The 27,299-nt window shown below is 24.9% G+C and overlaps 2 protein-coding genes across 3 annotated transcripts in view; one reads left to right on the forward strand and one right to left on the reverse strand.

Annotated features, from left to right (window-relative positions):
* LOC129612544 (glycosyltransferase-like protein gnt13) overlaps nucleotides 1–27,299 on the forward strand; it is a 230,932-nt gene that overhangs the window by 105,279 nt on the left and 98,354 nt on the right. For both annotated transcript variants that reach the window (XM_055526204.1, XM_055526205.1), the window contains exon 3: nucleotides 20,152–20,912. The gene's annotated coding sequence lies outside the window, so the exon portion shown is untranslated. The remainder of the gene's footprint in view (nucleotides 1–20,151; nucleotides 20,913–27,299) is intronic.
* LOC129612525 (uncharacterized) overlaps nucleotides 1–27,299 on the reverse strand; it is a 33,877-nt gene that overhangs the window by 3,920 nt on the left and 2,658 nt on the right. Inside the window, exons 4-5 of the mRNA XM_055526179.1 lie at nucleotides 23,658–23,794; nucleotides 22,146–22,250 (exon numbers count right to left, since the gene is read on the reverse strand). Coding sequence (XP_055382154.1) covers nucleotides 22,146–22,250; nucleotides 23,658–23,794 — 242 coding nt within the window. The remainder of the gene's footprint in view (nucleotides 1–22,145; nucleotides 22,251–23,657; nucleotides 23,795–27,299) is intronic.

A 27,299-nucleotide genomic window follows, 5' to 3' on the forward strand; every position in this document is an offset into this window, starting at 1 on the left:
ATTATTTTAATCTGCATATTATGTAAATATGTTTGTATTAAAGTGATGATTTTTTATTAACAATTTGACATTTTGGTATTACTAGCTCATATTGCGATTATGCTACAATAAATTTTTAAATGTTTTTAGTTGATATTATATAAAGTCTATAGAATATGTAGAATAAAGCCGAATGTAAACTGATAAAATATTTAAAAAATTTCCATATTGTAATCTCTATTTGTATAATTTGTAAAATTAAAAATAGTCTGTTCAATGTGCTATATACGTACACAGTATATGAATCGTTATCGGGAATTTGGAAGTAAAGTACTCAAATTTTAAAATATTTATTCGAAAATTTAAAACGAGCCCGTCGAAAGTCAGCCTATAATTTTATGTAAATTTAATTAATTTTAATTGCATTATAAATTAAATAAAATTTGAAGCGAAATATAGAGTGCGTCTTTTAAATTTTTATTGTAATTTTCTTTGTGAATTGCGAATCAATTCGCTTTTTAGATTATTTGTCATTTGGTTTTTTTGTTTTTCTAATTTGATCAAATTAATTTCTTTCTCCTTCACAATAAAAACAATTTTATATATGTATAATTTATTTTTAATTCGTTTATGCTGCTAATTAAATAAAAATCCTTGAAAATTTTATTTTGCAAAATTTTATTCTGGGTTTTTTTTTTCATTTCAATTTTTAAGAATTGACTTTTATACAAAAGAGATGAAAATATAATGTTAAAAATGATTTTCTTTTTTAGCCAATAATTTAATCGCTATTATTTACTTATATATGGCACAAAATAATTAAAAGAAAAACAAAAATTTCTTTAAATATTTCCCGATGAAAATATTCTGACATAAATTTACTATTCATCTGTCATTTATAAAAAAAAAAAAGAAACAAACAAATTGTTAACGGTAGACAATATGAGCAAATTATTAGAATATTTTGTTTATTGTGAATTCTTACTATGATAGCTGACTGATTGTAAGAGAATGACTCAACACACACTATTCAATAATTTTTAGCCGACTGCTTAATTTTTTTTGTTTCTTTTTTGTAATTATTTTTCTCATTACATTTTATAATTCTTTGTATTTTAGTCTTTATACTAACTACATATAAAATGTGTGCGCATAATGTTGCTTTTCAAGCTTTATAAGATAAAGTGAGTGAGTCTTTTGTCACCGAAATAAGGAAGTCAATTCTCAAGGCTGAAAAATAAATTTTTTTTTTTATTATAAAATGTTATTCAAAGTTGAATTTTTTTTTGTTAGATTTTGCATTTTGTTGTTTAACGCAAAATTGAAAAAAAAACAGCAAGTGTTTATTGTGCTTTTAATGCATAAATAAAGTTTTTAGAAAATTTAGACGTTTGATTTCATCATCAAATTAAATAAATGTTTTTATTTACTCGAAAAGAAAGTGCAGGAAATTATTTTAGTTATTCGTCAACAATATCGACGATATTTTGCTTAAAATCATACTAAGCTCTTGGCGGAATTTAGTATACGCAGAGAAATCGCGTTTGACAAGTTAATTTTTGAATGTTCCAATGTTATTGCAGTAGAAGTAAAACACAATTTTTTATATTATGCAGTGAAAAAATGTTGGAATTTATCATTACACTTTTACTGTTGCTCCGTACAAGAGTTAACAATTGTTTCAAAACATGGTTTGACATTCTTAAATTTTATTCATTTTTCAATTTTGTTCACGCGTTATTTTGATGACTGTCAAATATAGTTTAAATTGTTTCAACTCTCTTCATTTAGTTGAAAATTATAGTGAACTTAAATTTGGAATTTGAATCAAAATATTCACTGGGAATCCACAAATTCTGCCAATATATCATAATAGGCTGTAGCAAAAATATTTTTGGAGATATTTAAAAAAATCTTTTGCAACACTTTAAACGCGTTTTCTAGATAAACTAGAAGAGATAGAGCGATTTTAAGCGTTTTTTGTGATCACTGGGAATCCACAGATGCTGCCAATATAAGATAATAGGCTGTAGCAAAAATATTTTTGGAGATATATAAAAAAATCTTTTGCAACACTTTAAACGCGTTTTCTAGATAAACTAGAAGAGATAGAGCGATTTTAAGCGTTTTTTGTGATCACTGGGAATCCACAGATGCTGCCAATATAAGATAATAGGCTGTAGCAAAAATATTTTTGGAGATATTTAAAAAAATCTTTTGCAAAACTTTAAACGCGTTTTCTGGCTAAACTAGAAGAGATAGAGCGATTTTAAGCGTTTTTTTGTGATCACTAGGAATCATACCTTTATATGCCTTATATTTTCTATATAATCCCAATATATTAGATTGACAATAAAAATTGCATGTGAAATCAACACAATGTAAAGACAATATACTTACATACGTAATTTGAAATTATAAATCATGCGACATAAATAATTATTTAACATTTTTATCATTATTTACAATCACTTAAAGCGTAATTCACAGCTCTATTTTCAATTCTATATTTACAATAGACTTACAATACCCGCATACTATTGTAACAATTGATCATAAAATTTCAATGTTTTTTCATTTAGATAAGATGTTTGTTCTTCTTTTGTTTTTACATTTTTCTACTTTTGTTTTTTAGCTTTTCTAATAACTGTGTGTGTTACAGACTTATACGTATATAATATTTCTGAATCATCCTATGATATTCTAGATTCTAAAAGTGTAATAAAAATATTTATGAAGAATATTTTTAAAATTAGAATTTAAAATTAAAAATAAAGCTATAATAAAAATTATTTCTAAAATAATTCAAAATTTTCGCCTTCTTAAAAAATTTTAGAAAAATTGCAAATTACAATTTTCATTCTTCTTCGTTTTGGATTAAAAAATTTTAATGCTATTGTGAATTTCGCATATTTGGAGTACATTGAAAGAAACAATTTTTTTCAACATTTTCAGACTCACTTCCATTAGAGATATTAAGAGCAACAGTTGAAAAGCGGAAATAAACACTCTTATTTCACAAATTAAATACCAAAAGTTTCCAAAAGCAGCATCATGTCAAAAACCGCACAATGATGGATGACGCCTCAGTTCTAATTTCATAAATTAATATTTCGTTTTCCGATTGAGCTTTTATAGTTCTTGTGATCTATAATAATAAGCATTCCATAAAAGTGTTAGAACCAAGGTTTCTTCACTTGTCATTGACTGGATGGTGTGTCAAAATTAGATTACATTGTCTATCGGTATCTGTCGTACATTTCCTGAAAAAAACAAAGAATATATCTTAAGCTCTTCAATGTTAATTTCCACTTACCTTTTAACATACAAAATTAAAGATTGGAAGCTGTTTACCTTAAGGCTCTTTTGGTAAAAAGAAAGTAAATCATTACTGTAGTAAACAGCATAAATTTCTCAATTTTTTATTTTAACATAAATGAAATTACTAAAGTGTGCGTCTGCGTATATACTTTCACTCTACAACAATATTAAATTACAGATAATATTACTGTAAATTTATATTTAAAATTAAAATTAATTATTTTTCAGCTAAGAATTTTATCTTCTGTAAAATATCGAAATATTTTTTTTACATTAATCAACAATAAAACATGTCACAACCTTTCGTAATTATATTAGCATAAAATGATCTATGAGTGTTTACATAAGTACAATCAGGTTAATCCTTGAACAAGAGCAAAATGAAAAAAATATGCAAAATTAAAATTTTCACTTTTTTTTACATAAAATATGTATAAATTCAATCAAAACCATATTATAATGAAACATTTCTAATAAATTCCTATTAAAGTACAAACATAATATGTGCAAATAGATAATGATTGTATAGTTTTTTATATTTTCTATATCTTTTTTTATCTAAGTGACATCAGAATGTCAAACGGTAAAACTCGTATTTAACGGTTTAAATAAATTAATTATACTCTATATTTTATATTATTATTTTCTATTTGCAATTTTTTTCGATAGAAAATCTATGTAAGAAATTCTATATCGTTTATAACAACCGTCTAGCAAGCAAAATTAACTTGATTATTGTAAAAATAGAGTGATAAGATCTAATCAACATGAAAATCAATCTGAAAAATTTGGATTTTTGGAAACATTGTTTATTGTTACATCAATCACAATGTATATTTTGTAGTCATAATACCCAGACAATTATTTTAAAAAAATCTAAATGACAGCTTGAATTGTAAAAACGTCAAATATGTCAAATATGTCATTATGACATTTCTATGCAAAACGGTTTTCAATCAAACCTTAATAAAAAAAAACAATATGGTAGTCTTGTCAGAAGTTCAATTTTACAAATTATTTGCATATAAAATTGTTTCTGACCAGACAATAATTATTATTAAATTGTATGTTGTGCAAAATATGTCTAAGAATTCACAAGACCAACTACATTACTACATTTTTTTTTTCATTTTATTATAACAAGATTAATATTTTGTTTTATTTATTACAAAAAGAGCAAAAGATAAGAAAAATGTAAAATAAAAACAAAACAAAAAAATATTTTACTGCAAGAGTCTGACATTGACAACACTTTTGAATTTGTGACAACACCCCCGATACATGAATATTAAAATTTTTTTATTTTGTTTTTTCTAACTTTGTGTTCTAATATTGCATGCTTAAGGTAAATTTAAATATTTATTTTATGTTTATTTTTTTTTTTTATTTATTTATGGAGTATTTTTTTTTTTTGTTTTAATAAAAAATTGTGTATTAAATTACATGATATTTATAATGTTCATCTGAATTTACTCATATAATATGTGTAATAATAAATTAATTAAAATATTTGTCATAAGAATATTAAATTAATTAACAAGATAAAATGAAAATAAATTAAATTTTTAGAATTTTTTTTTCTCTAGAAAAAAAAATAAAAAAAAAACTGTTAATGGTATTGTTGAAACGCATAATTAGAATAAAATTGAAGGAAAAGAATATGAAAAAAATATTCAATTAGAACGTGATGGTTATCAATTAATTTATTTTGAATAAAATCATTATGAATTAAAAATATGTTACATATTTAAAATATATTAAATAACTTTTAATAAATTATTTTCGAAATTAATCAGAAATATTAAAGTAATGTAGTTCATATACCATACAACTTGAAATGATACTCGCATTAATATGGAAATTCATTTAAAATTTTTAAATTTGCAATCGAATGCAATCAAATGGAAAATTTTAAACGTACAAATTGCATACACTTACATTAAGCACTCTAGTGTATTGTTTTCAAAGCTGTAATTTTTTTTTTTTTTTACTAGAACAATCCAGTCAATAATCAATTGTTATTTCCCAAAAATATTCTATAAATTCTCTTAAAAAATCTGGAATTGAAAATTGTTTTGTTTTCATTATTAAATTAATTTTATTAGCAACTCAATTTCGAAAAATAATTGAAATCATTTTTATACAGTTTTTTCGAAAATGTTAATTAAATTTTAATTTATTTTTGTCTCTCAATTTTGGAACAAAACAGCCAAGAATTAGTCTGGATTCTAATTAGTTTTAATTTGATTTATTAAAATTCAAGAAATATAAAAAATTAAAATTAATAAATTTCGAAAATATTTTTTGTTATATTTTTGATGAAAATGAATAATAATAGTAGATATTAATTTTTTGTTGACAATCAATTATCGGCTTATATTTTACGTTTTAAAAAATTTGATGTGAACAGAACCTAGCTAAATGATATTCACAAATTCTAGAAATTTCTCACTTTTAGTATTGTGTTATTTTTGCATTTATAAGACACTTAACAGTACAGACTCATTACACTTAACATTTTCTTATAATATAGGACTATAAATTGAAATATTTTTTTTATTATTTACTAATTTTATAATTTTAATATTATTATTAATTGAAAAATAACGCCACATAATTGATTTATTAATAAATTATTCGAAATCCGGCTTATAATGTACCATACCTAAATTAAATAATTTTACATATTTTTAGGCAATTATTTAAAAAATTCCAAAAATGGTAATTATATGTATAGCTAATCTGAATTTTTAAGAATAAACCAGCAATGTTTTTGAAATTTTTAAAATAGTAAATAGTCCTTAAAAAATAAATAGCCGGAACTCGGGCCAATTCAAGATAACTCACCAATAGAAGATGTAAATAAATTCAATTACCTCGGTAGTATAATTACTACTCAAGGGGGTACAGAAAATGACATCTTGAGAGAAGAATGTGGACTGCGTGGAGATCGTGTGGGCTGAGCAGAAAAACCAAATTAAGGCTGTTCGCAACTTGTATAAAGCCGATACTGTTGTATGGGAGTGAAACCTGGCACGCAAATCAGTTCAGCATTAATAGTGTTCAGGTATTCATTAATAAGTTCATCAGAAAAATATGCGGAATCTTCTGGCCAAGAAGAATATCAAATGCTGAGCTGTGGAAGCTCGCAGGTGAAGAGTCCGCATTGCTACAGATAAGAAGAAGGAAATGGCGCTGGTTGGGGCACACGCTAAGAAGACCACAGGCTGCGATATCGCACCAAGCATTAGAGTGGAATCCACAAGGGAAACGTAAAGTTGGAAGGCCGAAAATGACTTGGCGTCGAACAATAGACAAAGAAATCATCGAAAGCGGCAAGACCTGGGCAAAACTAAAACATCTGGCCCGCAACCGAGTGAGATGGAGAGGCTATGTGGAAGCCCTATGCTCCCCAAAGGAGTGAACAAAGGAGAAAAAAAAAATAGTCCTTAAAAATTTGAATAGATTTATATACAAAAAATTCACAATTTCAATACTAAATTCACAAAATTTTTCCTAGACACGATTATTTACGGAAATTCTCTTTCCGAATACAATAACTTGTACTTTTATATATTTTATTAAAATATCATATGTACCTATGTATACATTAACATAAATAATAGAAAAATTATATGGTTAGTTTAAATATTTAACACTTAAAATGTTAAAATGTTAAAAGAATGTTATATATTCGTTACATGTATATAAAAATGAATATTTAATAAATAAATTATTTCAATTATTAATTAACCACAATAAACAAAAAAATTAAAAAAAAATAAAATAAAATATAAACAGCTTTATTAAATTAATAATAAATATTACGAAAAAAAATAATAATATAAGAAAATTTAAATGGAAAATATGTGTTTAAAATTTATAGGCAAATAATTTATAAAACAAGTGAAATTGCAGGGTGTAATAAATTCAAAGGAAATAATATCGAAACAATTTCATTTATGAACACTTCGTTATGTTTTTGTTTTTAAAAGTGGAAGTGTGCAACCGCGACTTAATTTTGTATTTTATTAGAATTGCTATTATAAATCTTATATACTTATTAAAAGCCGATACTATAGCTTTTGCCAGTATGGCTATAATAATATTCCTGAACCTTTTACGAGAATAATAGTTTAATCAATTTAATAGACATTATTTCCTTTGGTCTTTTATTTTGATATCGGTACGAGTATATACAAGATATAAATTTATAATCAATTACTGTGATGATAACCGTTTAAATTATGAATTAAAATATAACAATAATCTTACATACATTAGTACATATTTTATTAGCTTATCTCGTATAATAATTTAATAAACATGCACTTTGTATTTAAAATATTATATTATCTAATATTCAATTATCATATTATAACATTTTTCTTTAAATTCTTTTCAATTAATTTTCTTAAGAGAATTTTCACACGCAATAAAGAAATATGTGCATAAAATCATAACCCATTAATATACAAATTGATAATTATTACATTATACTGTGATAATTAATGATTAATGTTATTAATTTTTTTTCAAAATTATATATTAAATGTGTATATGTGTTTATAATAAATAATATTTAATTTTCATCACAAATATTAATATTTAAGTGAACAAATTAATAAAATCTTAATTGTCAATATACAAAATAATAATTTAAAGGTGTAACTAATGTCATAAATAATTGTTTATTTAATTTTCTAATTTAAAATAATTAATGCAGATAAAAATTATTATTCTATTTATACATATATAATGGATATATTTTGTATAACACTTATTTATAAAAATCGATTATTTTCCTATTATGTTAAAAGAATTTAAGCTTGTGATATTTGCCATGATTTTGTTCCACATATTTCATAGTTTCGTGATTTAATATTGAAATTCTATTTGGACAGTGGTCATTAAATAAGGAAATTAATTATTGTAGATATTGAAAAGAATATAATTCGATTAATATTTTCCATAAATGGTTATGAATACAAATGATTATTCCTTTTAAACGGTTATTTGTTACGAAAATTGTGGCGCTAGTTATTAATTATACCACTTGTAGCTGAGTTCAATGCCGATATTTCAATATAATTTAAAATTTATTTAAAATTGCTTAAAATCCTATAAAGAAATTATCGGTAATTTATTAAAAATTAAAATAATTTTTAATTGTATATTTTTAATTGTTATAATCCGAACACTATGTTTCTTAAAAGGATAATATAAAATTTTTCATTTTAATATTTTATAGCTTTTATTTGAAAATTTCATTAATTATAAACATAAAATCATATAATATTAATGGAATATTATAGAACTTCTTAATAGTACATTGTAACAATTCTTGTTATATAATACTTAAATCACTAAAGAACTTTAAAGTACTTGAAAAACAAGTATGCATACACACATTATGTTGTACACCATAAAACTTCTAGAGAAGGATACAGTCAGACGCATCATGTAGATGCTATGTATAACATAATAATAAAGCTGTACTCGTAGATGTGAATATTTATATACACATAATGTTATACACATTTGTTATAGTTAAGTGTACAAAAACAAGCGATAAGAAAAAGGATAACGTATTATATTTTATAGGCGTATATAAACAATTTTCTTTACACGTAATGGTGTATACGGTATGAAGAAAATAAAATATTTGAATAAAGATTTAAATATTTCTTACTCAGTTGCATAATTCTAGGATATATTTTTATAATTAAAAAATATATAGATATATATGTAGGTTAATAAAAGCAAATGTAAATCAAAATATAAAAGTTGTATATATAAATGTAGAATTTATGTGTATAACAGAAATTGTATATGTTGCGTAAATGTAAGTTAAAATTTATCGTTCGAAAAAAAATTCCAGAACTTTTTCAAGAAGCATTAGAGTGAAAAGTAAAATAAGGGGGAAAAAAAGGGTTAATAATCAAAAAATAAAAGTTTTTAAAGCGAAAGTGGTGAATGCACTGATGCATTTCCAGTTAGAGAAATTTACAATTCCATATAAAATTTTCATAAATATTAGAAGTGTTTGGTGAATTTTTGAAATTTTAGAATAAAAAAGCATTGATCTCTCTTGATATCTTAATAATGTCCTACTATGGCATATCAATAGAATTAGAATCAAATTTAAAAGAAGTGTTGGCATTATGTGCAAATTCATAGGGTGATTGATAGGAAAACTGTTACCATCAATTTCTTGCAGTCTCAGAAATTTGGCAAAATATAGCTGTATAAAATTAAATTTTTGCTATGACTGTGCAAGTCCCCATAACTGTGAAAAAGATGATAGAAAAAAGGAAGACAGAAGTTGTTTTTTAGGCAGAATATACTGTTCATTATTACCCTCCAAACTAGTAATTCCACAGATCTATGGCTTGTCGTCTTGATCCAATACACAATATTTACCTGTTAAATATAAATAGTCTTAAAGTATTTTATTTGATTTTATTAAATAGGCTCCTTACCCTTGCGCCACTTAGTGTGTTTTGTACTGGCATAATATTGATTATTGATTTTATTTTTCTGCAACAAAATATTTTCAATTTACATTCTGATTGCATTAACTGTTAATAAAATTAAATAAGTAAGTAAAACTAAAATTATATTAATAATTATTTGTAATAAAATTATAATTTAGAATAGTAATTTAAGCTCCCACGGCTTTATTTTAAAATAATATGACATTTAATGCCAAATTTAAATAATTACAGTAGCAACAATTTTCATAATAAAGAGTTTAACGTATAGAAATTATGTCAAATTAAATGTGTTATTAAATATATATATACTAATGTCATGCATGATTTTATTTTAACATTTCATGTGTATGGTATGACAATGCTTATAATGATTAACATAAGCAATAATGCATTATTATGATTATATAAATTAATTGGAAATGTTATAAGAAATATAAAATAATTATTAAGCTACTTATTTAAGGTATTATTGAGTTAAGATGTAAAATCATTTTGGGAGATGGCAGGAGTATTGCTTTGCGTGGTAGTGCATTCTTTTTGTCTTTTTAATTTTGAATAAGACTGGAACAATATGTTAAGTCTAAAAATCATATAGAAATATAAATATCATTATAATTTTGTCATTATCATTTATTTCCTATTAAGGATTACTAATTTTTGTTATTAAATGTAGCGTTATTTTCGAATAATTAAAATATTGTGTATAAAAAAAATTGTAAAACAAACAAAATTTATATTATTGAAATTTTTAAGGTGCGCGTATTAAATTGAATATTTTTCGATTTAATCTAATAAAAATTATTTTAAATTATACATGAATTTTAGTAAAAAAAACTTATTAAAGGCTCATATGCGTTCACATTATAAGTTTTATATATCACATTGTGTTTGATGAAATAATGGGATAAATTATAAATTATTACTCCTTTGAAATAATAGAAATGTCTCATATGACATTTACAGGGTGATTCAGCAACAAGTGAATGGCCATCGGGTAGATGGTCAAAAATAAGTAAAATCCCGTGCTACAGAAATTTTAATAAAATTTGCTGAAATTTTGACGTACCTAATTCTAATTCCTTTAATATTTTATTTAACATTTTACCTTTACTAAACCAAAAATTATAATTATTTTTTAAACAATAAATATCAATACATAGAAGTTACTTTACAAATAATTAATTATTACAATCGAAATTACTTACAAGACAAACGAAACTTACAATACATAGGACCATTGTACGACAAATTGTAACCTATGGATGGTTGGACACTTACTGTAAAAGACAAAAATAACTTATATATATTTGATGCAAAAAAACTAAATGATGGCCGAATACTAAAGAAGAACAAATGAAGAATTAAATAATATAATGAAAAACGAACATATCGTAAGATTTGTAAAAGCACAAAGATTAAGATGAGCAGATCATCTAATACGTATAAATGAAAATCGAGCGCAAATTAAAATATTTAACGTGAAACCATTATATAGCCGAGCTAGAGTCAAACCGAGAGTAAGGTGGAAAGACAATATTGAGGATGACAACAGAAAAATTGGTACAGAAAACTGGCAACATTGTGCAAAGGATCGTCTGGAGAAATATTGTGAAAAAGGCTAAAGTACACACTGAGCTGTAACTCTAAATGATGATGAAATATCAATACATGGTCCAGTAAACCTTGTTGGCAATTACAGATCAACACCACCTCTGCATCTATGCTGAAATTCCATGCTGATTGAACTACGCACCACAATTCGTTGACATTTTTTGGTTTTTCTTCAGCTACTAACTCCTTCACGTTTACTCAAAAATTTTCTATAATGTTCAGATCAGGAGACTGAGCCAGCTCATTACTGTAACCCGGTTTTCAGAAAACCACTTTTTCGCTAATTTACTCGTATTTTTTGAGTCATTATCTTGCTGATAAACCCAGTGTATTTGCATGTTCAACTCAGCATAGGGCAACATTGCTGACCGCATTATATGGACATACTGCTTATTTTTTTCTTTTTAACATGTTTTAAGAGACTATTAGTTAGAAATTTTTGCATTCTGTATTATTATTAGTAAATCATTGGTACAAAATGTTTAGTTTGAAAAAATTACCGTTTGTTCATTATTCAACTAAACCTTATCTTACAATTTTGATCTAGAACCGCAAGAGTTTTGTACGTAATTCATGAAGTATATGCGGTTAAAATATTATCGGAGTTGTTGATAATTTCAAAATATGTTATCTTTGTTTCATAAATTTAATAATACAGTTATAATTTTAATAACTTAATTATTGTAAATAGTTAATCACATTCATTACAATTGTAATTACTTCTACTTATCGAATAATGCAATAAAGCTTAAACATTCTTACTTAAATAATACTACAATAATATTTTTACGATTACATTCATGATTTTACTTAAAATAATTTCAATTTAATAATATTATTTAAATATGGAAAAGAAAAATATTAATTATTGCAATAATTGCGTTTGATGTATTATCACCATTTGTATGATAATTTATGTTGAACTTACACGATTTTAATTCTTTCATTTACTATTTAAATCACATTTTTACAATTTTAATAATATATTATTAAAAATTAAATTAAAATGTTTAATATAAAATGATTAGATTTTAGCTAAATGTCAAATATTATAATATAAATAAATGACTTAAGAGTCATTTACAATAGTAGCTGTGTAAACATGCTGTTATATTTTGTTTGATCGAACATGTCTTTATACAATAATGCATTTTGATTCTAAACTATATGTACGTATATATATATAGATATTAATAATTATTATAAAAATGCAATTAAAATTAAATATATACAATTATTGTGATGAAATAAATCACATTTATAAGAATATTTAATTCGTATTTTAAATTTCAAATTAAAAGAAAAATTTAATATATGAAAATTTATGTTCATACTTAAATATGAATAATTATGTATTAAATATATTATATGTGATTTTTTTTTTTAATTCTGCAGTGAGCAATGGTTTATTATTGTAGGTATTGTGGGGGTATATTTTGTTTAATGCAATTTCATGAAATTATCTTTACATTATTTTGTTGTTAGATAATTAAGAAATTCACTGGAAAAATATCACAAATATAAAATTGAATTTATTAATATTGAATATAATATGTATCGTATCTCGTAAGTGCACTATTTTATACCAACATATAGACCCATTGTATATAGAATAGATAAAATTTTTGTATGAAGACACTGTTCACAGCTCAATATGTTACGAATTACAGAGACTTTAAGTATTTACGTTAATCTTGACTAATTTTTCTACTTTTTGAAATTTTAAGTATAACTCCGTGTCTGTGCCAATTAGCGGCGTTCTTAAATATAATTTGGAAACCTAAAACCAAAAGTTTGATTTCATGAATATCTACATTCAAATTTCAGAATTATATATGACTTTAAAGTTGAAAATATTTTGAATTTTACTTTTTGATTTTTAAAAAACGTTCATTTCTTATAGGTAATGTAAAATTGCAGCTTTCTTTAATAATTTATAGCACTTAGTCTAGCAGATATTGAGAAAAATAAAATACTGCAACAGTTATTTTATACCAAATATTTTTGTTCAATGACTAAAAAAAGAATGTACAAAAACCATTCAAAATGGTGTCCGGAGAATATTATATGGCATTTTTCATTAATGCAGCCCTGTGCAGATTTGATAAATAAAGATTTTTTACAGGTCCACCTGCACACTTATATAAAGAAATTAAATATTCGTAGGCATTAATCAGAGGAATTGAAGAAAATTTTGTATAACTAGCTATTGAGCAAAATTATTTAAATATTAGTCTTTGTTTCCTAAACATAAAGAGTTCAAAATTTGGAAATTTTTTAAACTATTTTCTATTACAAAATAAAAAATTATTGAGATTTCAAATATAATATAGAAAAGAATCTTAGCGCGATTTATTAAACAGCGCTAATATTCTATTATTTATTTTATTTTTTATTTTTGTTTTTATTTAGAATAACTTATAAATTTATTTTATTCCTGTAGTTTGAATTAGTTGTAACCCTAACCTTTTAAGTACTTTTTGTAATATTTGTGTAATCAATTGCCATTGTAATATAACAACAAAAAAAAAAAAAAACGAAAGCAAAACAAAAGCAAAAAACGCGCGACCTTCATTAACAAATAAAAATGTAGTGTTGCGTCTGATAACAAATTTACACAATTCATTATGTTCTATATACAAATCTACATACATGCATACATGAAACATACAATAAAATACAATACTAGAATATTATATTCGTAAAAGCTGTAAAAAAAAGCTAAAATAAATTTAAATTTACTTAATAATCACACATACATACCATTTACACATATTTTGTTTAAATATAAAAATTAGTGTTGCCGTTAAGTTTTATTTTTTTAATTTCGAATTTTTGTTTAATCAAAAATGAAACGTTGATCTCTTTTCATTTCACAATGAGTTCATTATAATTATTAATTTAAAATTATTTAAATATCATTAGATAACGATCGTTACAAAAATAGACATCTTTAAAAAAAGTAGACCGACTACTGATTAGGAAAATTTTGACACATTAAGGATTTTGAAACGAATGCTTCAACACTAATCTTCATATTATAATGTAAGAGGTTTGAGTGAAAATTCATAATGCAGGGGTATACGTATGTAACAAAAAATTTCAATAATGTAGTAAAAACACTCCAATCGAAATTCAATAACAATTCTATAATTGAATTATAACATAATATATGTGTGTATTCCAAAAATTATTACATATTGTTAGTGTATATTTATAAATATATATATATATATAACAAGATTAAAAATGCCACGATTTCGCTGATTTGAACGTGTTTTGAACGTCTTAAAGCGTTTTGTTTGTTGAAAATATCAAAAACAAAATTTACAAAAGACAAACATACAAACTCAAATATTATAATGTAACTATAAAATATTTATACATGCATACAGAATACATAAATATGTGTACATAGTGAAATACAAGCACTTATGTATATATATGTATAACTGTTGCCATTGTCATTATCATTGCCGTTAGAAGTACATATAGTAAAAATGAAATAACAAAAATGCTGTGTAAGATTTTTACTACACACAAAATTTAAATTTGCACTTAAAATAAACTTCAAAATTTCAATGTTAAATTAATAAAAATTTGTCTTTGGCCTTAGAACCCTTTACACATAACGAGTTTTAAGTTGAGGGGTTTTATTTTTTCTTTTTGTATTTTGTTTTAATATTTATTTATTTGAAATTTGTATGGCAGGTATATAAAAATTTATTATGTTTGTTTTGTTTCATTTTGTGTGATTATCGCATTAAATATGATAACACGGAAGTATATATTGTATTAAGAATCAATTCAATGTCAATAATAAGGTTGTAGTTGTGTAGGATTGAAGTGTTAAAATATAATACAATCAATAATAAATAAGTAGCCAATTTTGTTATACACTTGCAGGTATATAATTGTTATTTTCAAATTATGGGTTTTATACCTAAAACAGTATAATAATTTGGAAGTGTTTAATATAGATTCACAAAAATCGAAAACCCTTGATGGGTCAATGAATTAACAACCTTAATATTAACAATTTTGTCATGCATACTTTATAAGGTACATATAATATTGAATTACATATATTGATGTTTATAGATTGTCACATACATATTTAAATTATATAACTAAGAAAACAAAGATTTAGATATAGTATAGGGTGGTTACAATAAATTTGGTAGTTCTTTTCATTCAATATAAAAGATTTCGTTATATGTAGTTGAGCATGTCAATATTTTGATCATGATATCCAATGAATGTTTTAAATGAATTACGTTGCAGCTAAAACTCATACTACTATGTCTGTTTTTAAGTAGACAAATTACTTAATTTTCGGGTGAAATTTGAGCTATTAAACGACTTTGGAAATTGTACTTCAGTAACTCTAGGAATTCTAGAATATCAAGATTAAATTTCGAATTTATATCAAAACAGTTGTTAAAACTGCTGCTCCTTTTATCGAATCCGAATTAAATATTAATCAGCCACTACCTTACTTTTGCATTTATTTTCCAATATTTCAGGAAAACATTTTTGGTAACTGTTATTTTTTTAGTTGCCTCATTTTCAAATACAATATCTTTCATAAAATACAATATTATTTATGTTTTTTTGTGTATGTATATTGATGAAATTGATGATACATCATAAAAATCCAAATGTCTCATAATTAAAAACATGAAAATTAAAATTAAGTATACTTGTATATATGTGTACATTCTTAAAACGCTATAATTAAGAAAAAACAAATTTAATTTAAATACTATATGCATATTACGTTAAACAGTAGACAAAGAGTATATAGACGCGCGATTCTTGATGGACATAAATTTTAACCTTACCCGTCATTCATTTAAAATTGTAAAATCAAAGTTCATGGCTTATAAATTAATTAATTATTAAAAACAAAAACAAAAAAAAATTATCGCAGCTAATTAAAATTTTCTCGTATATTATAAGTATGTATGTATATCGTAAAAATCGTGCCAGGAATATTAATACATAATATTTTTATATATACATACTATTTAATATTAAAAACAGAAAATTAAATAATATGAAATTGTTATAAAAAATTAATTAAAAATATATGCAAAAATTTATACGTTTCAAAAACGATATAGACAATATATTTAGTTCAGGAATTGAATATTATTATTAAATTTAATTTAAAGAAATAATCACCATATTCATTACTTTGATATATATGTATAACAGATAATTCAATTGATTTTAATATTTATGTAATTATATTCATAATTAATATAAAATTAAAGGTTTGGTTTTATATAGTAAATAAATCTGTTATACAATACGGATTAAAAAATTTTTCTTAATTATTATATGCTGAACTTTTTCCATTAAAAATATTTAAAAAATTTGTCTACACATTCTTTTCATAAAGAAATAATTAGTGATCAAATTGAAATAATAGATCTACGTTAAGTCATAATTGATCTAAACGCAAGGAATGATAACAATACTCTTTGTAAAGAAGCACATTTCCTTTAAACCATAATGAAAATAATTTTCTTTAAAACAATGGCCTTCTTGTGCTTAAATTATTCACAACATAATAACAAAATTATGATAATTTTGCAATAAATGACTATTGCATACTTCTAGGAGGGAAACAAAAAAATTTAAATAACGAACTACGATGGCTAATAAAAAAATTGTTCAGCGATTGTTTTTTATATAAATTTTAAAAAGCTTTCAGTTTCGGAGAAATAAGAAGCCAAAATTTCTGTGATGCCACAGCTTGAAGTTTGTCGTGTGAATCCGGTGAAATTTTACTCCGACAATTTTATAGCACTAGCGAATACTATTTTTGTAATTTTGAACGTCTGCCAAAATATAAATCAAACATTACATTGAATTATTCAATAATTTAAACTGTGTTACTGAATAAATCAAATTGACGTTAGATCTCCATTTTGGGAGATCCATAATTCATGAAATATAAAAACATTAAAAAAATTTATTAATGAATTAAAAATTAAAATAAACATTTTTATTACAGTAAAATGTATTTACGAAAATCACCTTATGAAATTAAAAATTAAATGAGATAAAAATTAATCATAATTAATGTATAAGATAACAATTTAAAAACACGCCTTAATTATAGAAAGCAACCAATATCATGAATACTTACGTTAATCCCTTATTAATCATAAATCCTTTAAATATTATACACATATTTTTTTATACAAAATAAAAGCAAAAGCTTACTAGCCTTAAATTTTAAATTAGAAAGTTTAATAAATTGCTTTAAAACAGGGTGGGCTTTTGAAATGACCCTCTGCAGACATTTCAATAAGTTTTATTTTTCACTACTTTTCTGTTTTTAAAATATTAGTGAATAAAAAAAATTAAAATAAATTCAAGTAAACTCACCGATAGAAAATTGAGAAAACGGCCCCATTGTGATATTTTTGGCTTTCTAATCTGATTTCGACAAAAAAACTTGACACCATAACTGAAATTAAAAATATTTAATGAAATTTGTTCTTTAGTCGGTAAAATATAATCGAAAATTTAAAACATATTACTGATAGAGGTCCAGCTTCTGGGGCCTTATCTAGTCTATAAAATTGATGAATTCATCATTTGCTCAGAAAACAATACAGCAGAAAAGCTAGTTGGATCATACATAAAAATCACCTGATAGACAGACTGACATGTTGATTGACCAACTCCTCACTAAAAAATATTTATTTGATTTTCTCCAACATATGGAGGTATGCTATTGAGAATTTTGAAGTAATCACAATATCCTATTCCATATACAAAAGCTTATGTTGCAACTACATTGAAAGTCAATAATTGCTAACACAAAATTTATTAAGCGTTAATTACGAAGTATTACGAAGTACGTACAACTTCAATTGCTTAGGACAACTCTAGTTGGGGTAGAAAAAGTGTACCAAATTTTTTTGATTAAATAAATTGAATACAATTTATGTATGCTTTAGGTATAAAATATTATACTTTAATTGTACATAGTGTAAAATAAAGTTATTAAATAACATGCTTATGTTACCACTTGTCAAGATATAAGTATGATAATATCACTGACTTTGAATTAAATATGTTATAAATTATTGACATTTCAATATAATAACAGAAAATTTTAAATAAAATTTTTTCCTACATTTTTTTTCAAGAAATTTTGTTATTATATTAAATTCTAAAATATTGTTATACAATATTAATACTTAATTTAATAGTAAATAAATGTAAGTGTACGTATACTAATATTTGCATTATACTTACCCTATTATTTTGACATTGCTTTTTTTCACGCCTTTTGCCCGTTTGACTTCATTATAAAACACGATTTATGAGTGTAATTTGAAAGAAAAATAGTGCGTTATTTTATGCAAAAGCAAAAAAAAAAAATAATTAATTGTAAGTAAATGTATAATTTTTTTTTTTGTTGCTTCGCATAATTTCAATATTTTTTTAAAAATTAATTTAAATTTACGGTAGTTAATAATATTCAGACATGTCTATAAGCTTTTCCACTGAATTTATTGATTATTTGTGTTATTCTATATATTTATCATAAAATTGATTCATTTTATATCATTATTCGATCTTAATAAATTAATTTTAATTTTAACATGTTGAACATGTCACCATATATAATAAAAGCGAGAAAAATAATTTTTGTAAAAAAAGAAAAAACAATTTATGAGGTAAATTTTATATGCATAAAATTAATATTATTTCAGCCTAATTTTTAATATGTTTGTTAACAAGGAAAAATTTTATATTAATATTATTGTAATATAGAGACATTACTACTGCAATAATATTACAATTGCTAGTTAGTTGCTTTGTCAGTACCAGTCCTAAGCGGGCAGGCAAGCCTAGTACAAATGGCAGAAGAAGGCAGCCAAAAGAAAGACGATCTCTGCACGTAGTTAGCTCCTAATTTCTTAAGTGCCAGCTCATTGGCAACCCTGTTGCTCGCATGTCGACTGTGACCGGGCACCCAAATAAGCGTAACTCGATTTCGATGTTTACCGATGCCAATTTCACAAATGCAGTGAGGCAGCTCCAGACCAACTTGGTCTGTCAACCGCGCCACCCTGCTCTACCAGAACGCATAAATTTTATGATTTTTATAACCCCTTCCTAAGTTGACTCTTAGGCAGATCTGTATTGCATGTATTTCGGCTTGAAATTCGGTACAATATGAGTCAACGCTCGCAAATATGCCCCTATCTAGACGAAAGTACTGAGCTGCCCCGATCCAACTTCCGTTGAAATGGAAATAGACATGGTTGAAACTGTACCGCAGTAGAAAGTAATCCGACATGGTTATTCCGAAAGTCGCTGAAAGTCTTTTACCAGAGAGAAATTCACAAGAGAGAGAGAAGAGTTAGTCGAGCTTCCCTCACTATACGACAGTAGTCGAAAGTATTGCCCCGGTTACTCCAAGGCAGGCCAATCTCTAAAGTGTTTCAGCATACGCATAGCCGTCTTTGTCTAGTGACCGCTTGTGCGTCGTTTTGCATTGTAACTCGGTTGTTGAAAGAACAATACCTCGACTGCGCTTAACAATGATTAGTTTGATATTATTATTGGCATCTGCCAATAAATCAAAAACATTTTTCAATTTGTTTCGTTTTTCTTTTTTTTAATTTTTAAAAATCTAATTTTTTATTTTTTTTTATATAATTACCGTTAAAAACTCTCTAATATCTTATTCATTTCTTATTCTTTTCAGGCGTATTCAATAATCCACACATTTGTACAGAAATCTATTCACTTAAAATCAAGAGTGACAATAAGTGACATCACATTTCGTATTGGAAAATCAAAACTGTCGATAATTAAAACATATAAGAATAATAAAAATAATTAATAATATTATAAAAATCAATTAAATAACAATAACTTTGTTGACAATCATTCTCATCACTCAACATAAAAATAAAAAAAAAAAATAATTAAAATTTTTATTTTTGATAGTGCCTTATTGTGCCAAAAGAGTAAAATCAGCTTCAACGTATTTATATACAACTCCAATTTATACATATATACACAATTATATATGTACATTTAGATAAAAAAAAAATCACCAAATTAAAAACAGATCTCATTTGAATAAGTAAGACTGCAATACAAACTTTGTATAGAAATTTTTTCAATTTTTAAAAATTCCTCAACTTTTTATAAAAAAAAATTCGATTTAAGTTTTAGTATCTTGCTTTCTTTACCAATACACATACAATAAAAGAAAAACCGAATTTAATATTACACTCATAATATAAAAAGGTCAAAATTAATTCCGAAAAATAAAAGGAAAATTTAATTCCGAAAAGGACAACAGGCATATAAATATATTCTTGAAATATTTTGCACAAAAGGACATCAAATTTAAAAATTTTATTTCCTTAAAGTGAAACAAAGCTAATATACGAATTTGGAAAGGAACAACTTATTCAATTCAAATACAACGCATTCAAATTTTAAATATTCTTTGAGGTAAGTGTTGATTTAAATGTTAAAATTTATTAATCAATTAAATATTGAAGTTCACATTACATCAGGTTGTATACCGTGCTGACTTATTTATCATTTGCAAATTTTGTCTTTGGATCGTCTTAATATTTTAATTTCCAGCCGCTGTATAACTTTGCCTTTATATATTTCGTTATGAAATTCTATATATCCTCGTTCAGTGATATTACGTTCACAATAATCTATATAATGAGTGTGACTATGGACCATCGTTCTCCTTCCAAATCTTACTCTTTCGCTTCTCATATACTCCACTCGAATACTAATTCACGACAAAGCCTATAATTGAGGTATCCTCAATTTTCCCATTTTATTTAGATGAGTTCGAAAATACCCATGTTACAATAAACATGGTATAGTTAAACTCATCAAATTCTCAATACAAATGTCGTATTTGGGTTCTTTTTCTGTGACTATTGTTTTATATTTGATTAAAGCGTTTCCATATCCGCGCGGTCTATATTCTTAACTCGGCTGCTGCTTCTGTAAAACTTTTCTGCCTTGTACAAATTTTAATAATTTCTTGCAGAATAATCAAGAAGAGCATCAGCCCATATCTATGTTTCATATACAGCATTATTGATTGCTACCAAAAGCAAATCTCAAATTGAAATTTAGCTTGATTCTAAATTTTACTGCTTTCTTTGTTCGAATGGTTTTCGAACAGTAATACGGTCTTCTCTTCTTGATCATTTCCCTCATGGCTGCTTCTTGATCATTTTCCTCAGTAATACGCAGGTCGTGTTCTTCGCGGCTCATTCCTGAAGAACCACGCATGTTGACAAAACGTTTTCGCAATGTTCTGTTTAGTTGATGTGTCTTTATACACTCATGAGGCAACAAACTCAGCAAGCCATCGGTTTTAATTAGTCAAGCGTATTTGCGTTATTCTGCCTAGTTGATTTTCGACTGCTATCTCTTTATGCATTCATATTTCAACATATTCAGACTATACCATCAGCTCCAATCAGTGATCATTCATTTACATGTATACTCTTCATATTACCTCTTTCAACCTGATTTCTTCTTACTTTATTTCCGTTATAGGTAACGTTAGAGCTACTATATCACCCACACATTATTTTGCAAATATCTGGCCTCAATATAGAGTCCTACGCTGCCCCTTCTGTTATTTCTTTCCTTCGAATTTTTTCCATCAACTAAAAATTCTTTACCCGAAGTTAATATGAAACTTACTTTGTAATGCAAACTTTCCTGTGGCATTTCTTCAATATAACTCAAATAACTGTCGTGCAAATACCATAATTTTGTTAATAATTTTAAATTTTGAGTACTTGTACACTAATATTGAAAAAAAAAAAGAAAATTTATTTAAAAAATTGCAATATACTTACGTAATTTTTAAAAAAAAATTATTTTTTATAGAAAATTTGAAAAATAATAAAAAAAAAAATTTATCTATAAAAGTCATTGCCATCGATATACGAACTATCTAATAATAATTAAAAAAATTGAATTCAAACTAGAAAATGAAAGAAAGAGGAAAAAAAAATAAATAAATTGTTGAGAGTTAAAATGTTAATAATAATAGTAATAATAAAAAAAACTTACAATTACTTTCTTAGCACCTGTGTATGAATTACACTTTATGTAACAAAATACTTGCATACACAATATAATAGTACTTAGAGTACTTCCACGTTTGTACAAACACACAGATTCATTCATTAATAACATGCACACATATTAGTACACATATATTTAAATTTAAATTTCTATTTTGGTGAGCTATCATGATAACATTCAACTATACAATATAAAATAATTTTAATTTTCACTAGTTTATTATTTAAAAAAAAATGAGAAAAAATTAAAATTGTACAAGAAAGGAAAATTAGATAGATTGTATTGTATTACGCTCACCAGTAGTTTACTATCGCAAAAACATTAATGTTAGCGCATTATTGAAAACTTGTTTCTCGTATATCATTTTTCTTATGTTGCATAAAAGTACAAAAAAAAAAATTGCATTACATTGCATACCAGTTGCATTTAAATTATTTTTATAACATTCATTCAATTTCCTTTTATCAAAAATAGTATTAAAATAATTAAAGCAGTTTTCTCCAATAATATGAAAACACTTAATGAAAAAAATCGATAAGTGATTAAAAAATAAAATTTATTATTTAAAAATTTTAAATATTTTTTCTAAAAAATTTCTTTTTAACTAGCTACGAGTAGATTATAAATTCAAACTTGTTATACTGAAATTAAATTAATATTATAAATGAAAGAGACAATATGATAAGGATCTTTTAAATTGAATGAAAGAGACAGTTTATACTGCGACAGGCCCATACAACATCCTCTCGGGACGTACTTCCATGATGAATTCGAGTTCCTGCCCAACCCTATGATCTTCCTAAATTTCGTCTCTAGTCATAGTCTCCCAAAAATTTTCTGGCCTTGGGAAGCCCCGGAAAATAACTCCAGCGCTCCTTACTCCACCTACCGCTTTCCTCGCCAATGCGTCGGGCGTTTGTCCAAGCACTTAGCTCAATGTATCCCGGTTGAATTTACCCAATTCGTTAAGCCTTTCAAGACAGTCCCACACTGCCCCCCAAAGGATACTAAAAATTAATTCAATGCTCTTATAAGAGCTTCTTTTATATCAATAGAATTCACCTTCGCCTGAAAGACGCTTGCATTTTCACAAAATTCGATTCAAAATAAACTCTGAAAGACCTGAAAATTGAAAGAAGTTATAAAAAACAATTGCGCTACTTCATTTTTTTTTATAACTCCTAAGCCATAAGAGCTAGGAAGATGGCAAATTAAACCTAAATTAATAAGGCTACCAGTTGTAGCGAAATTAGAGAAAGCTGTAATTTAAGGTCAACTAAAAATGAACAAATAAAAAATGTTTTTTAGAAATGAAAAGTTAAAATTTCATATTTTTCGAATTATAACTAATGAAGTTGTTTATATAAGAAAACCCTAAAAAGTTTTTCTAAAACTTCCAAATCATATTTAGTAATGTGCCTATCTGATACAGGAATGTAGTTGTAAAAAACCAACCGAAATTAACTTTAAGCTCCTGTTACTCTGCAGAACATGTTGAACTGTAAATCATCCGAATTTTTCATTCGAACATTTTCTTTACGATACGATATATGGGGATTACGATATATGGGGATCTATATAATGGTATTCTTATATATACCATTATATCACCTGCACTTAGATGTGTAAGATCCTATACATATTTGACTTAATATTGCTAGTAGCTCCTTCATCTTTCTTTAAAATAAAGCAAAGAATTTACATAATATTGACCATGAATTTTAAATTATTAAATAATTGTAACATTTTAAAATCACTGTTATATCGTAATTCTGCATATACTTATATAGTAAGCTATCTAAATATAAAGCTATAAGCATAAAGCTAATGTTCAATGCATGATTTTGTAATTTTATTTAACAAAAAATAAAAAAAAAAAATAGAGGAAAAATTTCTACGTTACACGATTACTAAAATTTGATAAATTTAAAAATATAATTGTAAAGATAGCGAAAAGATTGTTAGATTCGATCAAGATTGTATAGGTACATATATAAGAAATGGAAAAACACCAAGAGAAGAAAAAAAGGGTGGGGGGGGGGGGGCTGAGGGAGAAGAGAGGGAAATAAAATTAGATATACAGAAAAAAAAGTCTAGATGAATAATAAAACAGCGAAGTTCAATGTTATTTAAAACTAATAACAGAAACAAAAAACAAAAGAAAAAAACCATAAGAAAATTAAAAAAAAAAAATGGTAAATGCACATTTGCAGTTTAAAATATTTTGCCAGCAAAGTCGGAAGTTTCATTTTTTTTTACGTTTCTTTTTTTTTAATACTTTCACTATCATTTTAATTGAATTACAATAGAAATTTTTGTTGTTTTTTGTTTTTTTTTTTTTTGAATTTCTTACCGATATCGTAATTATTATTATGGCATTTTTTTTTTTTTCAAAATTTAATTGCAAATAAAATTTATTATGCTGTAATAATATTATTTTTTTTTTATTTCTGAGCACCGCTCATATTGAAAATGGAATTGAGAATGCAATAATATTAAAAGTTAAACGTATAACGGTTTAAGTGCGTTATTATCTTTGAAATATAAAATAGGAATATAGCGAATATAAAGATTTATTGAATAACAACGTGTTCATCTCTTTGTATACATCTAAGATTAAGTAATTACTGCGTAAGTAATGTAATCATTGTAATCTTTGATTTTTTCATGTATATAAACATTTCTATTCGGAAACGCAAGAGAAAATTGTACTTTAAGGATTTTGAGCATTATGATTTTATTTTTTTTTCATCGAAGAAAATAGGAAAACATGAATGCTACTAATATGCCATTCTCTGGCAGCCCATAGTTAGTTATGTGTTTCACCACCAAAACTTCCTCCTTATATTCAGATACTAGTCTCCTTAGACTAACCATCAAATTTTCTTTAATATAAATTGAAAGAGATTCAACGCTCCCCGATTTGGTGAAACGCATTTCGCGCTAAATCAAAAGGCAAATTCCTTTTTAGTCTTCTGAGAGCATTATGATTGAGTTGAATGGCTTTGATATGAAAGTATAATCTCTGTTATTCAAAAATATATGCATGCAACTTACAATCCGAATGAATGTTGTGTCAACTTAATTTCAAAATCAAAACTATTATCATATTGATCAGCAATAATCAACTATACAGTGTAATTTATTCATAAGTAGTACAAGTGATATTAATTATTATTAAATAGAGTTCAAAATTTGGAAATCAATCTATTAAGACTAGCTATATATATTGTGAAATCTTCATTCCAAATAGGAAAATTCAAATCATAAATCGTAGTCTAAATTTTCACATAATTTAAATAGTAGTTGTAGTAGTACAAATTCTAGAATTATCAATTCTGTTTCAAATAACACTGAATTCGTCTCAATAATTTTAGAAAATTTTCAGCTACAATTAAATCCAGACTAATATATTTTCTAATTTTTTTTAAGTTTCTTATTCATTCAAATTGTTTTAAGTTTTCATTGTTTTTAAAATTTTTTTAAAAAAAGAAAATGTGTAAATTTAATTTTCTCTATTTTAATGTGAAAGGCCAGATTTTGATTTGGTTGCATCTTCTATGAACAACTTCAAAAGCAAAAAAAACTGATAATAAGAAGTAGGTACCTAACGTACATATTTTGGAGAAAGTTAAGTTTTTAATTTTTCATCTTGATCTTTATTGTAATTTTCCAAATAATTTTGAAAATAATCTACATACAAATGCTTCGTATTCAGGTTTGTTTTTCTCATTATGGCTAAAAATCAACAAGATATAAGAGAAATATGATTTTCAGAGTAAAATTAGAAAATTTAAATACAAATTAAATCTAGTTTATAGTATGTTACGATATTCACATAAATACCAAATGCTTAGGTTTCTAATACTAAAAGAATCTTAGTGTATACGCCATAGTGCTTTGTACCACTGTTCAAAATTCAGCGTGTGCTTTTAATAGAATAAAAAACTTTTTTTTTGTCAAAATCATAGAATAGAAAATAAAACTCTTAATTAATTAATATGTAAACATCTTACAATTACAAAATGCTCTCAAGTAGAAGTAACTTACAATAACAAAATAATTAATGCTGTTTATTGTATATAGCTATGTATTATTATATATAGCTATATATTTCATGTTTAACTATAATTTTTTATGTAACAAATTCTAAAACTGCCCAATTAATTAAATCTAATACATATAAATACTTAGATGACCTGAAAATTTCAAAACAAATAGATTAAATTCCAGCAACTCAACAGCATTCAATTTAATTTGAAAAAAAAAAAAAAATGTTCAAATTAAATTCCCAGAATCATTCATCATTTGTGTATATTTTGGCCTGACAACATTTCTACCAACTTTAAATAAATTTCAAGATTATGTTGATCTTTTTTTTTAATAAAAAAATTCCAACTTTAATAATTTTTTCTTGTTTTTCTTCTAATTTTTTTTATTTCCAATTAAAGATTTTGATTATACTTACACTTTCTATGCACGCTATGTTAAATAAAACTTCAGAAAGTAAGAAAAAATTTTAACAATAGCAAATCTCATGCATTCGAGTTGTTATACATGTGGAGTAATATACCTACATATTTATACATACAAATATATTTACACTTATTACAAGTTCGATCACTTTTTGTTTTATAATAATATCTTCTTTACACTATAATGGTACGTACGTACATAAATAATGTACGTGTGTATGTGTGTATATAATAGAAATAATAACAAGAAAATCCGGACCATCTAACGTTTTATCTTATTGAAATGTCA

Source organism: Condylostylus longicornis, unplaced genomic scaffold, assembly GCF_029603195.1.
Source record: "Condylostylus longicornis isolate FDR11 unplaced genomic scaffold, ASM2960319v2 ptg000074l, whole genome shotgun sequence".
Taxonomy (NCBI): Eukaryota; Metazoa; Arthropoda; class Insecta; order Diptera; family Dolichopodidae; genus Condylostylus; species Condylostylus longicornis.